General features: G+C 41.7%; 2 protein-coding genes across 2 annotated transcripts in view; one reads left to right on the plus strand and one right to left on the minus strand.

Moving 5' to 3' along the window:
- LOC117288904 (vesicle-associated membrane protein-associated protein B-like) overlaps nucleotides 1-2,560 on the minus strand; it is a 37,630-nt gene extending 35,070 nt beyond the window's left edge. The window contains exons 1-2 of the mRNA XM_033769778.1: nucleotides 2,512-2,560; nucleotides 938-1,041 (exon numbers count right to left, since the gene is read on the minus strand). Coding sequence (XP_033625669.1) covers nucleotides 938-1,041; nucleotides 2,512-2,560 — 153 coding nt within the window. The remainder of the gene's footprint in view (nucleotides 1-937; nucleotides 1,042-2,511) is intronic.
- A 6,979-nt stretch (nucleotides 2,561-9,539) lies between these two features.
- LOC117288905 (uncharacterized protein K02A2.6-like) lies at nucleotides 9,540-12,704 on the plus strand. The gene has a single exon (XM_033769779.1). The coding sequence runs from the start codon at nucleotides 9,540-9,542 to the stop codon at nucleotides 12,702-12,704; it is 3,165 nt and encodes a 1,054-aa protein (XP_033625670.1).
- Nucleotides 12,705-12,875: the final 171 nt, after the last annotated feature.

Genomic DNA, 12,875 nt, shown 5'->3' on the forward strand with positions numbered 1-12,875 from the left:
ACTTCCTTTTGCCTCGTAATACCCCAGGGGAAATGAAGATTTACCCCGAGTTACCGATTGTTTTTTAATTTTTTAATTCGCCCCCAAGCGCATTATGCATTTTCAGAAGAAAAAAAATACCCGCAACTTACAAGCAAAACTAGTTGCGTGATCAATATTATTGAATACAAAAGATTTTACCTGGTATCCCACATTGGCAATGAACCATCTACCATGACACAGGTGTTTACCAATGAAAATCTAGAGTGTATTGCACATGCACACACACATGCAGGAGCATGAACACTGAACGGGAAGATCTTCCCTGGTGTCTCGCGTTAGCAATGAACCATCTATTATTACACTAGTGGTTACCAATGAAAATCCAGCTTTTATTTTATTGACTGCCACGGCTGAAGTTTTTCACAGCGTGGACTTTGGTCGTCATATATTCCTCACAAATCCTTCATTTTCGTGAAACAATGCAGCTCCAAACGTTAAGAAATTCCCGTTTTGATCTTATTCTCAGTGTCTGTGCCATGCGTACGCAAGACATACGACGCCTTGTATGCCTATGCTGTGCAGTCAAGATACGGTGACAAAGAACTGCCTACCCTTGCGTCTTACACGCGAATGTACTTGCCGCACGGCAAACAATGAATAACAACAGTGAATGCTAATAATCATTATGCAAATAGGAAAACAAATATGTTGTTGCCTTGGAATGGTTACATTGAATGATATTAATGGGGAAATGTCAAGATGGCTGCATCATGATAAAGGTCTATAGCAGTATGTATTGTTTACATTACAACCAATTCACCATGCCAACAGTTTCTTGAGAGTCACCTGTTACAGACAAACGGCCAAGACAAATGGCTGTTGTGGCTGTAGTGAAGCGTAAGCCAAAGTTAACAAAATCATCTAGCATTAAACAAAATTAGAAAGGCTAACTTACGATGGATTCCTGATCCACTTCACCAGGAGGAGCAATGAGTGACTGCACCATGAACTTATGTTTGTTTTTCTCATTTGGATCATACTCAAATGGCTGCAGCATAACTAAAAAAGGAAAACAGAAAAAGAATACACATAAAGTATGCTAAAGTATGCATGTTTCATACAAAATGTATTGATCTGTCATTTTCCCAAGAATCCTGCTATTTCATGTATTTTTGTTAAACATCTTTGTTTAGAAACAGAATATGTTTTTCATTGTTATTGCCAATCAATGGACAGACTTTGGGAAGATGGACTCAAAAACCAGTACTGGATACAAATTATAGGTTGCTGTTTACAGATAATAAATTATAGTCTCAAACTTTTGAGCAGAAAAAACATTGTTTTTTAACTGCATTATATTAAAACACCCAAGAGATGCAAACAATGAAATCCAAAAAAACTCTTGATGTTTCAAACAAACTCTACAACGAACGAACGAAATGCCCTTGAATTTGTAGCAGGAAAAAAAGATCGTCATGTTTGCTGCCATCGAGTTGAAAAAGCTGCGGAACCAATCTACAAAGAAACTGCAGAATGTATGTGGTATAAGGTGCATTGCACTGCACCGCGTGTCACTCAGTTGCCGATACTGACGTCATAGTAAAAAAAATCCAGAGCGCGATGGTTTATGGGATCGTGGAGATGAGATTGGTACCTAAAATAATCTGAACGAAAACGCGTGTGAATTCGCTGCTATCATATCACGCGGGCATGGAGTTCATGCTGCCTGCTGATGACGGTCGATGACGATGACCGTCCGTTAAAACGAATTCTGTGTGTCTCGCTCATGCGTTGTGTATTGCACGTGCATTGTAATTGTGTAATGTGTGGTTTGTGCATTGTGTTTTGTGTGTTCGCGATATGGTCAGCGTGTTTGCGGCAATTTCGAGTGTATTGTTGTATGGTTGTGTTGTTGAAATTTTGATTCAAAAAAAAATTGGGCAATCTGGTAAAACCAAAACTAATTTTACTCACTACTGTTTTTAAACTTGTCAACAAAAACAATGATGATAAAGTTAAGTAATTTTCACTGAAATTATTAGACAGCACGGCTTCAAATGCTTCAACCAAGCCGTGCATCAAAATTTTGCCAGTGTTTTCAGCCCAACTGGCCGTGCTAACACGGCCTGCACGGCTCGCTAGCTAACGCGTTGATCCACATAGCTGTAGAAGTTACTGGGAAGCGAGGAGTTTCGAGGGCTCTTCAAGGATCACTGACACGTGAAGACAAACGTTGATTTCTGATTGAAGAGTGTGCCATACAGCTGCTCCAGGGGCTACACAGAAAGGGTTTTGAAATGTGTAACACATCTTTGGTACAAAAATAATGTATTACATTTCCATATTGACAAAACAGGAGTTCCCTGTCAAAATTTGTTGTCTTCATTTTCTTTCCTTGAATCAGATGTGAAATTCGCCTGTACCTCATTTTGTGATGCAATTTAGATGGATTTGCTATGCAATTTTAAAAATAGATATTTCGCCGTCCTGGGTTGTTTCCCCGGTTTTTTTCTCTGTCCCTTAATATACTTTCCCGTCGAAGGTTTATTTCCAGTTCCAGGTTTATTCCCCGTCTCATGTTTATTTCCCCGTCCCAGGTTTATTCCAAACCTAGGTTTATTTCCCTGTCCCAGGTTTATTCCAAACCTAGGTTTATTTCCCCGTCCTAGGTTTATTCCCCGTCGTAGGTTTATTTCCTTTTCCTGTTTTTTTTTTCTCCCTTAGCATTTCCCCGTACCAGGTTTATTTCCCCGACCCAGGTTTATTTCCCGTCTCAGGTTTATTCCCGTCCTAGGTTTATTTCCCCGTACCAGGTTTATTTCCCCGTCCCAGGTTTATTCCCTGTCCGAGGTTTATTTCCCCTTCCTGTTTTTTTGTTCTCCCAAAGCATTTCCCCATCCAAGGTTTATTTCCCCGTCCCTGGTTTACTTCCCTGCCCAGGTTTATTTCCCCGTCCTAGGTTTATTTCCCCGTCCCAGGTTTATTCCCCGTCCTAGGTTTATTTCCCCTTCCTGTATATTTTTTTTCTCCCTAAGCATTTCCCCGTCCCAGGTTTATTTCCCCGTCCCAGGTTTATTCCGGTCCTAGGTTTATTTCCCCATCCCAGGTTTATTCTCTGTTTATTGGTTTATTGTGGCAGTGTCATGGCCGAGCGGTTAAGAGCACCGGATTCAAGCACTGGTGTTTGATCAGCAGGGTGTGGGTTCGGATCCCGGACGTAACACTAGCTACATAAAATTGGGGAGGTAGTGCTTTCTGCTCTACTGGCCAGGCTTCAAATTGATGATACCCATGCCTACATTCGTATGCACTGTGAAAGGGGTAACCCTGTTTCAGCCCTAGGAGTAGGTGGCAACGGCCTCTGGAAAATATAATTGTAGCCCACACCTTGAAGTGGCCTTCAGGCCATGTGTGTCAGGCGACTTGCATACAAATAAAATATAAATAAAGGTTTATTCCTCGTCCCAGGTTTATTCCTGTCCTAAGGTTTACTCCTGTCGTAGGTTTATTTCCCCGTCCTAGGTTTGTTCCCGTCCTAGGTTTATTTCCCCGTCCCAAGGTTTATTTCCCCGTCCTAGGTTTATTTCCCTGTCCAAGGTTTATTCCCGATCTAGGTTTATTCCCGTCCTAAGGTTTATTCCTGTCCTAGGTTTATTTCCCTGTCCAAGGTTTATTTCCCCGTCCCAAGGTTTATTCCCGTCCCAGGTTTATTTCCCTGTCCAAGGTTTATTTCCCTGTCCCTGGGTTTATTCCCGATCTAGGTTTATTCCCGTCCTAAGGTTTATTCCTGTCCTAGGTTTATTTTCCTGTCAAAGGTTTATTTCCCCGTCCCAAGGTTTATTCCCGTCCTAGGTTTATTTCCCTGTCCCTGGGTTTATTCCCGATCTAGGTTTATTCCTGTCCTAGGGTTTATTCCCGTCCTAAGGTTTATTTCCGTCTTAGGTTTATTTCCCCGTCCCAAGGTTTGTTCCCGTCCTAGGTTTATTTCCCCTTCCTGTTTTTTCTCCCTAAGCATTTCCCTGTCCCAGGTTTTATTCCCCGTCCCAAGTTTATTTCCACTTCCCATTTTTTGTTCTAGGTCCGTTAATAATTATTTCGCCGTCCTGGGTTGTTTCCCCTTCTTTCTCCCTAACATTTCCCCCTCCCAGGTTTATTACCCCGTCTCAGGTTTATTCCCGTCCTAGGTTTATTTCCCTGTCCAAGGTTTATTTCCCTGTCCCTGGGTTTATTTCCCTGTCCAAGGTTTATTACCCCGTCCTAAGGTTTATTCCCGTCCTAAGGTTTATTCCAGTCCTAAGTTTATTTCCCTGTCCCTGGGTTTATTCCCGATCTAGGTTTATTCCTGTCCTAAGGTTTATTCCCGTCCTAAGGTTTATTTCCGCCTTAGGTTTATTTCCCCGTCCCAAGGTTTATTACTCTCCCCAGGTTTATTTCCCCTTCCTGTTTTGTTTTCTCCCTAAGCATTTCCCCGTCCCAGGTTTATTTCCCCGTCCCAGGTTTATTTCCCCGTCCTAGGTTTATTCCCCGTCCTAGGTTTATTTCCCCTTCCTGTTTTTTTTTCCTCCCTAAGCATTTCCCCGTACCAGGTTTATTTCCCCGTCCCAGGTTTAGTCCCCGTCCCAGGTTTATTTCCCCTTCCCAGGTTTATTTCCCCGTCCCAGGTTTGCCATTGTTTGGCAATGTTGAAAATGTAGACATCAGGCTTGTTTGGATGAGTCAGCTAATTATAACAAACCACAACAGAGGTGCGAATGCAGCTTTTGTAAAGACGGTTTTTGTTGTTGGGGTTTAAAGTGAGCCAATAGTGGAAGAAACTATGAGCACCAACTAACTCAAACAACTCTTATATCATTGCGGTACCTGCTGCCAAAACATAGGATTCGAACTGCCTCTAGCTACCCGGCAACCTCTGTAGTCTAGTTGGTAAGACACTGCTCTAGAATTGGGTTCGAATCCCACCCGAGTAACATGCCTGTGATATTTTTTCACAGGACTTGGGAAAGTACTGAGCATACAGTGCTAACACACATCGGTGTATGGGTAAAAAACAAAATTAATAACTCAAACTCCTCGAATGCCGGCATTATTAAAAGACGGAATATGGACCTTCTTGTAGTTTAAAACAAACAGTTTTAAACTGCATTCATCCCATAACGGCAAAAACATAACAAAGAGGGGAGGTCCGACATTAATTCTCAACCAAAACTGATGCTGTTATTATTTAAAGACGGAATACGGACATTCTTGTATAATTATCAAAAAAAAGTTATTAACTGCATTTATCCCACACAACGGCAAAAATATAACAAAGAGGGTAGGTCACTTCAACTTGTTAAAAAATGTTCCCCAATACTCAACCAGCATTATTAAAAGAAGGAATACGGACATTTTTTTAATTAATAAAAAAAGTGTTTTAACTGCATTTATTCCACAACGGCAAAAATATAACAGAAAGGAGGTCAACTTAATAACAAATGTTCCATAATACTAGAATGCTGGCATTATGAAAAGACGGAATACGGACATTTTTGTAAAAAAATAAAAAATAATAAAAAGGGTTTTTAACTGCGTTTATCCCACAACGGCAAAAACACTACAAAGAGGGGTCAACTTGTTAAAAAAATTCCCCAATGCTCGAATGCCGGCATTATAAAAGAAAGAACACGGACATTCTTAATTTAATTTTTTTTGTTTAACTGCATTCATCCCCCAACGGCAAAAATATAACAGGGGAGGTCAACTTGTTAACAAATGTTCCTAAATACTGGAATGCAGGCATTATTTAAAGATGGAATACGGACATTTTTGTAATTAAAAAAAAGTTTTTAACTGCATCATATATCCTACAACGGGAAAAAAAATATAAAACATAGGGGAGGTCGGACTCTCTTATCTTGTTCAAAAAATGTTCCCCAATACTCAAACTCTGGCATTATTAAAAGACGGAATTTTAAAAAAAAAGTTTTTAAATGCATTTATCCCACAACGGCAAAAATATAACAAAGAAGGGTCAACTTGTTTTATAAAAACAACCCCGATACTCGAATGCCTGCAATATTAAAATACGGATATTCTTAATTAAAAAAAAAAGTTTTTTACTGAATTTGTCCAACAACGGCAAAAATATACCAGAGGGGTAGTCGGACATTCTGAACTTATATTTAAAGTTTTTTCTTTTTCGAATTCGCTTCCTTCTTATATTAGTCTGATATACAGTGAATACAAATTACTAAGGATACCGCTGTAATATTTATTTTATTCAAAACTTTCCTTTCAAAACAGCCGGACCTCCAACCCGTTTTTTGTTTTCTTTCTCTTTACAAAATTTCTGACAAAAAATAGTTCAAGTATTTTTTTTTTTTTTTTAATGGGCGAGTTTAATAACTCTCTTCAGATAAAAACAGAAAAGAGGGAGGCTTTTACTTTTGTGAGTTTTTTTATTGTCTGTGTGCAAAGAAGGGGAATCCCTGATGTGGACTCATAAATGGAAAATGCTCTAAAGTTATCGATCACTGACAAATCGTAACATGCATATATTCCATAACCACAGTTCCAGAATGTAAAAATTTTATTACAGAACCCTTGCTATCAACGAAGCAAAACATAACAAGGTCCACTGGTGACAAATAATTGCCATGGATTTATATAAAAACGTAATGCCCCCAAAAGCCAGCCACTCCAGGCCTATAACAGCCAGGGACAAACTTCCCTTAGATGTGATGCACTTGTAGCTACAACCACAAAAGATACAAAATTGTTATACTATGTTGTAACTTGATACACAGTATAACAATACTTCAAAATGTTTGCTTTGTACAAGCCACCTTGCTACTCCCTGTCATGACTGTCACTCCTTATCATCAGCCTTGCTGGCTGCGCCTTCGAAGTTCTGAGTTCCCTGAGTCAGGCAAGTACAATTGGGTATTGACACTGAATCCAGATGTGAGATTTTACGCATAAACGCTCCTCACAAGGCATTGATTGTATGGAATTTTGGGGATAAAATGATAGCCCTCGACACACCTTGCACTCCCCTGCTCGATGCACGAAAAACTTGAGTGTGGTAAACGAGTTGCTTCGAGCAATTTGCGAGTACACGTTCCTCGTATGGGTACCTCCTCGCAATCATCATGTATACTACATGTATGCATTCCTCAAAAAAAACAATAACAATAACTAGACATGATTGCATTTGTGCACCATTCGTTAATAACATTTCCAAATTTCTCAACTGAATTTGAAATTCTCTTGGCATCAAAGCAGTTATGACCAATCCAGCCTATTTAAAAAAATAATTTGAATTATACCATGTTCAGATAGCAAAAATAAAATAAAAATCATAAAAAATGATGTGATGACGTCATCATGACGTCATTTCACATTTCACAAGAACTTGTCAATATTCAACAACCTCCCAAGCTTCAACATGATCGCATAATTACTTCGGGAGGTATTATTAGTTAAAAAAGTGCACCTTTAAGGCAGTGTCAAGTGACCCCCGATGAAGTCATTGATCTGAAACTTCACACATATGATGGCTGCCTGACAGTAAACGTGTGTGTAAAATTTGAAGTGGTTACAAAAACTTTCACCACACACATCTTCATAAAGTCCATTTTATAGAGTTTTCAACTGCCCACCCTTGCCAGGCACTAACATCGTTGAAAGTAACTTCATAACTTTTGCCAATTTTGAATTAGAGGGCCACTTCCGGTTTGACCGGAAATAGAGGTTCCGTGAGGTCACGCAAACGAAATAAAATGAAGACCTTATTTATCCCTACCTAATCCCGGGAACAGAAACCTATGGTCTCATATGGCTGATTTGATATAGATTTTTAAACATGTTTTAACATAAAACACCTTTAAGATGACGTCACATGACCGGTGATGACGTCATCATGACATCATTGCAATATGCACACTATTGCACCAATACCTTTCATCCCTAAAAGTTTCATTGCGATCGCTTTTGCAAATTAGTGCTTTCAAAGTATTGGTGCTTAAGATGACAAATAAAAATTAATAATAATAATAAAAATTTATACAGCTCCAAAGTCCGCCTAAAAGACACTCAAGGCGCTCGATAATGAGTACTTCGAGATGCCCTCTGGTGTTATAAAGCGCTTTGAAAGAACTATAAAAAAATTAAGGTTTGTTTTACTCAGTTCGTCATATCCGAAATACAAAGAAAGTTGTGTGTTGAGGGCTGGGGGGGGGGGTAATAAAAGAGGTGAAGATGCCGCGAGGTTTAAAATAAAAAGTAATGTCCCAATGCGTAAACTGTTAAGGCATGTTTTATTCAGTGTGTCCGAACTACAAAGAAAGTCGTGTGTTTGGGGGGGGGGTTAACAAAAGAGGTGTATATTTGTGTGTGGATTAAATAAAAATTAATGTACATAATGTGTAAACTTTTAAGGCGCCGCGTGTTTTATTCAGTTTGTCATAATTTTCTTGAGGACGGATACATGCCTTTTTAACCTGTCTCTTTCCAATTTTAATATATATATATTGTAGTAACTTGCAAAGTAGCTTTCTATATAGCGCCCTCTCTTGGTTGTTACTGTTTAGTATTATTGTTGTTTACAAAATGGCTGCTGTTGAGTTCAGTCTTGTTTAATAAAGCTACGTTCAGTTCAGTAAAGAATCGTCTCCACGACTGGTTATAACAATTGGCGACGAGGTAAAATGAATACTTTTGGAAACATCGGGGAGTTCCAGGCCGAGAAGGAGACATGGCAACTTTAAGTGGAACGTTTGACACAGTTTTACGAGGCCAATGATGTGAAAGCACTCGGTAAGAAGAGAGCCATACTTTTGACTGTTTGTGTGACTGAGACATTCAAGTTAATTTCGAGCCTAGTAGCTCCAGCCAAACCCGGGGAAAAATCCTTTGACGAACTTATCAAAATCACAAATAAACATTTTCATCCCACTCCATCGGTAATTGTGGAGAGATTTAAGTTTTACTCCAAAGTAAGACAGCCAGGTCAGTCAGTATCCCAATTTGTCGTGGAACTGCGCCACCTGACACGGCACTGTGAATATGGGGAGTCCCTAAACGACATGTTGAGAGATCGTTTTGTGTGTGGTATCAATGATGAAAGGATGCAGCGTAGACTTTTATCGGAATCAAACCTCACCTTTGCCAAGGCCATGGAAATTGGCCAAGCAATGGAGCTTGCCACACAAAATACCAAGGATATCCAACAATCCTACACTAGTGATGTAAAGTTCCCTATTCCTCTACAACAACAGGAAGCCCACAGAGTCGGTGGTGATAAGCCCAACTGGAAGGGCAGAGGGAGACCGCAGACACACAATCAAGACCAAGGCAAGTCCGGTGGATTGGGTAGATGTTAACGTTGTGGACGAACAGACCACACCGCTCAAAGTTGCCGAGCTCGCTCGTATACATGTAACAGCTGTGGTAAGCAAGGACATTTGGCTAAAGTGTGCAGAAGTAGTAAGCCCACACAGATACCATCGTCGGAAAAGCCAAAGTACAACAGTACATATAATATTGAAGAGACTGTGCCCCAGGATGAAACTAGTGACATGGATTCATTACCACCACATAATTACACCTTGTATAAGACCACTTCACATTCCAAGGAACCACCGCTGATAGTAACTTTGTCAATCAATAACACACCAGGGGCAATGGAAATCGACACTGGCGCATCAGTTTCAATTCTCAGTGAGAACACATATGAGACGGTCTTCATGGGAAAGAAACCGCCCCTCTCTAAGGACACAGATGTAGAACTGCGTACCTATACAGGACAGAAGATTCAAGTCATTGGTAATTGTACTGTTACAGTTGAACACAATTTCCAAAAGGCTGAATTGCCCCTCCTTGTTGTAGCAGGTAAGGGACCGAATTTACTTGGCCGGCACTGGTTGCGTCACCTTAAGTTGGCATGGCACACGATTCGCCATGTGGATCAAACACCATCAACTGCATCGAACATTACTGAACAGTACAGTGAGTTGTTTCGTGATGACTTAGGACAGCTCAAAGGTCAACGGGTGCACATCAGCATGAGGGATGATGCAAGGCCTGTATTCTGCAAGGCCAGGCCTGTGTCATTTGCAATGAAGCAACAGGTTAATGATGAACTGGATCGGCTCGAGAGGGAGGGTGTGATTGAACCAGTTACCTTTTCTCGATGGGCATCACCCATTGTACCCGTTATGAAGGAATCGGGTAAATTGCGTATCTGTGGGGACTACAAGTCTACTGTTAATCAGTCAACAAACACGGACATTTACCCATTACCTCGCATCGAGGAACTTTTCGTAGCTATGGCAGGAGGTAAGGCATTTAGTAAGTTGGATCTAAGTCACGCCTATCTGCAGCTTATTCTTGATGAGGAGTCTCGTGAGCTGCTAACAATCAATACACACAAAGGGCTCTTTCAGTACACGCGTATGCCTTTTGGCATATCCTCCGCACCTGCAATATTCCAAAGGACCATGGAAAGCCTACTAGCAGATATTCCACAAGCGGTCGCATTCCTCGATGACGTGTTAGTTACCGGACGCACTGTAGCAGAGCATGCAGCAAATCTCCATAAAGTCCTGAGTCGGCTCCAAAGCGCAGGACTCCGTCTGAAACGAGAAAAATGTGTATTTCTTGCAACCGAAGTCATTTACTTGGGACATCGCATAAATGCGGCAGGGTTGCAACCAACATCGAATAAGGTTCTAGCAGTCAGGGATGCACCAATTCCACGGAACGTGTCGGAGTTGAAGTCCTACCTTGGACTACTGAATTATTATAGAAAGTTTCTTCCCAATTTGTCGTCAGTATTGGGCCCATTACACAGTCTGCTTAAGAAGAACACCAGCTGGTCATGGAAACCAATCCATGAAAAATCCTTCAGAGACTCAAAGGAATTGCTTATGTCGGCCAAAGTACTTGCCCACTACGACCCAGATAAGGAGTTGATAATGGCCTGTGATGCCAGTCCCTATGGTGTGGGCGCTGTGTTAGCCCACAGAATGTCGGATGGATCGGAACACCCAGTCGCTTTTGCCTCGCGTTCTTTATCACCAGCAAAGAAAAACTACTCGCAGCTTGACAAAGAAGGTTTAGCTGTGATTTTCGGAGTCAAGAAATTTCACCAGTATGTCTATGGACGCCGGTTTGAGATAACCACGGATCACAAGCCATTGCTTGGACTATTCAGTGAACACCGAGCAATAGCCCCCATGGCGTCATCCCGTATTCAACGCTGGGCCCTCACACTAGCGGCCTATAAGTATCGCTTGGTGTACAAACCTGGGCATTTAAATGGCAATGCCTATGGCCTCAGCAGATTGCCCCTGTCAACATCAATCCATCCTACTCCAACACCAACAGACTACGTCATGGTTATGGATCGGTTGGAAACCACGCTTGTCGGCCCTGACAAAATTCGTCTTTGGACGGGTAGAGACCCAACACTCTCTCTAGTGCGCACATACGTGATGAATGGCTGGCCAAGTGAATGTAATAATGAAGCACTAAAGCCATATACTTGCCGCAAAGATGAATTAAGTGTGCAAGATGGTTGCATATTGTGGGGTTCCCGAGTAGTCATCCCCCCACAAGGTCGAACACAGATTGTCCAGGAACTGCATGAATCGCACATTGGAATCTCGCGAATGAAATCACTCGCTCGTAGCTATGTGTGGTGGCCAAACATGGACAGAGACCTGGAAGATAAGGTTAAACAGTGCACCGCATGTCAAGTCTCTCGTAAATCTCCACCCACTGCTCCGCTTCAACCCTGGGAGTTCCCTAGTCGGCCATGGTCGCGTTTGCACTTGGACTATGCAGGCCCATTTATGGGTAGAATGTTCTTGGTGATAGTTGATGCGCACAGTAAGTGGTTGGACATCCATGCCATGCACAGTACAACGTCGCAAGCCACTGTTGAACGGCTTCGTCAGACCTTTGCAACCCATGGTCTGCCGGAAATAATTGTCACAGACAACGGCAGCAACTTCACAAGCGCAGACTTTGAAGACTTTTTGCGATTGAATGGCATAAAACATGTCAGATCAGCACCGTTCCACCCCTCTTCCAATGGTTTGGCAGAGAGGGCAGTGCAGTCGTTTAAAGCTGCAATGCTACGCATGACTGAAGGTACCGTTGAAACCAAATTGTCACGATTCCTGATGAGTTATCGCGTCACACCTCACGCAACCACATGTGTATCCCCCGCAGAGATGTTGATGAAACGCAAACTTCGCACACGGCTTGATGCAATTCGTCCTAATATCCAAGTCCGTGTTGACAGCAAGCAGTTCTCGCAGAAGGTGAACCATGATAAACACACCAAACTACGCACCTTCAATACCAATGACTCAGTGTATGCCGAAAACTACGCTACTGGACCACGTTGGATTGCCGGTTTGATTTTGGGACGAGTTGGAAGCTGTATGTTTACAGTTCAGCTGGATGATGGACGTGTCTGGAGAAGACATGTGGATCAATTACGACCCCGTCAGTTGCTTGTTACACCCCCCGTCAATGATCCTATTGCACCAGTCCCTATTGTTCCACGAAGGGAGGAGGGAGATGATAGGAGCAAGTCTAGTTCCTGTGCGGACAACCAACCTGAACAGCCAACGGATCAAAGCCAATCTGAGAACAATTCTTCAAACCCAGACCTTCGCCGATCAACGCGCACCCACAATAAACCCCCTCGCTACAGATTCCACGATTCCTAACTGTTGTGACTGTTTAGTGGAATTACGCGTGTATGACATTGATAATAACTGATGGACAGGCTGGATGTTTTTGAAGTGTAGTTGAACAGTTGTTCAATCTTTCGATTTGTTATTGGAAATTTTAAGGAGTAATTGTTAAAATCTTTAAGGTTACTTGATTGTGTTGATACT

This window comes from Asterias rubens, chromosome 4 (assembly GCF_902459465.1).
Source record: "Asterias rubens chromosome 4, eAstRub1.3, whole genome shotgun sequence".
Lineage (NCBI taxonomy): Eukaryota > Metazoa > Echinodermata > Asteroidea > Forcipulatida > Asteriidae > Asterias > Asterias rubens.

Coding starts and splice junctions, on each gene's coding strand:
- LOC117288905 (XM_033769779.1), top strand. CDS start 9,540: ATGGATTCATTACCACCACATAATTACACCTTGTATAAGACCACTTCA.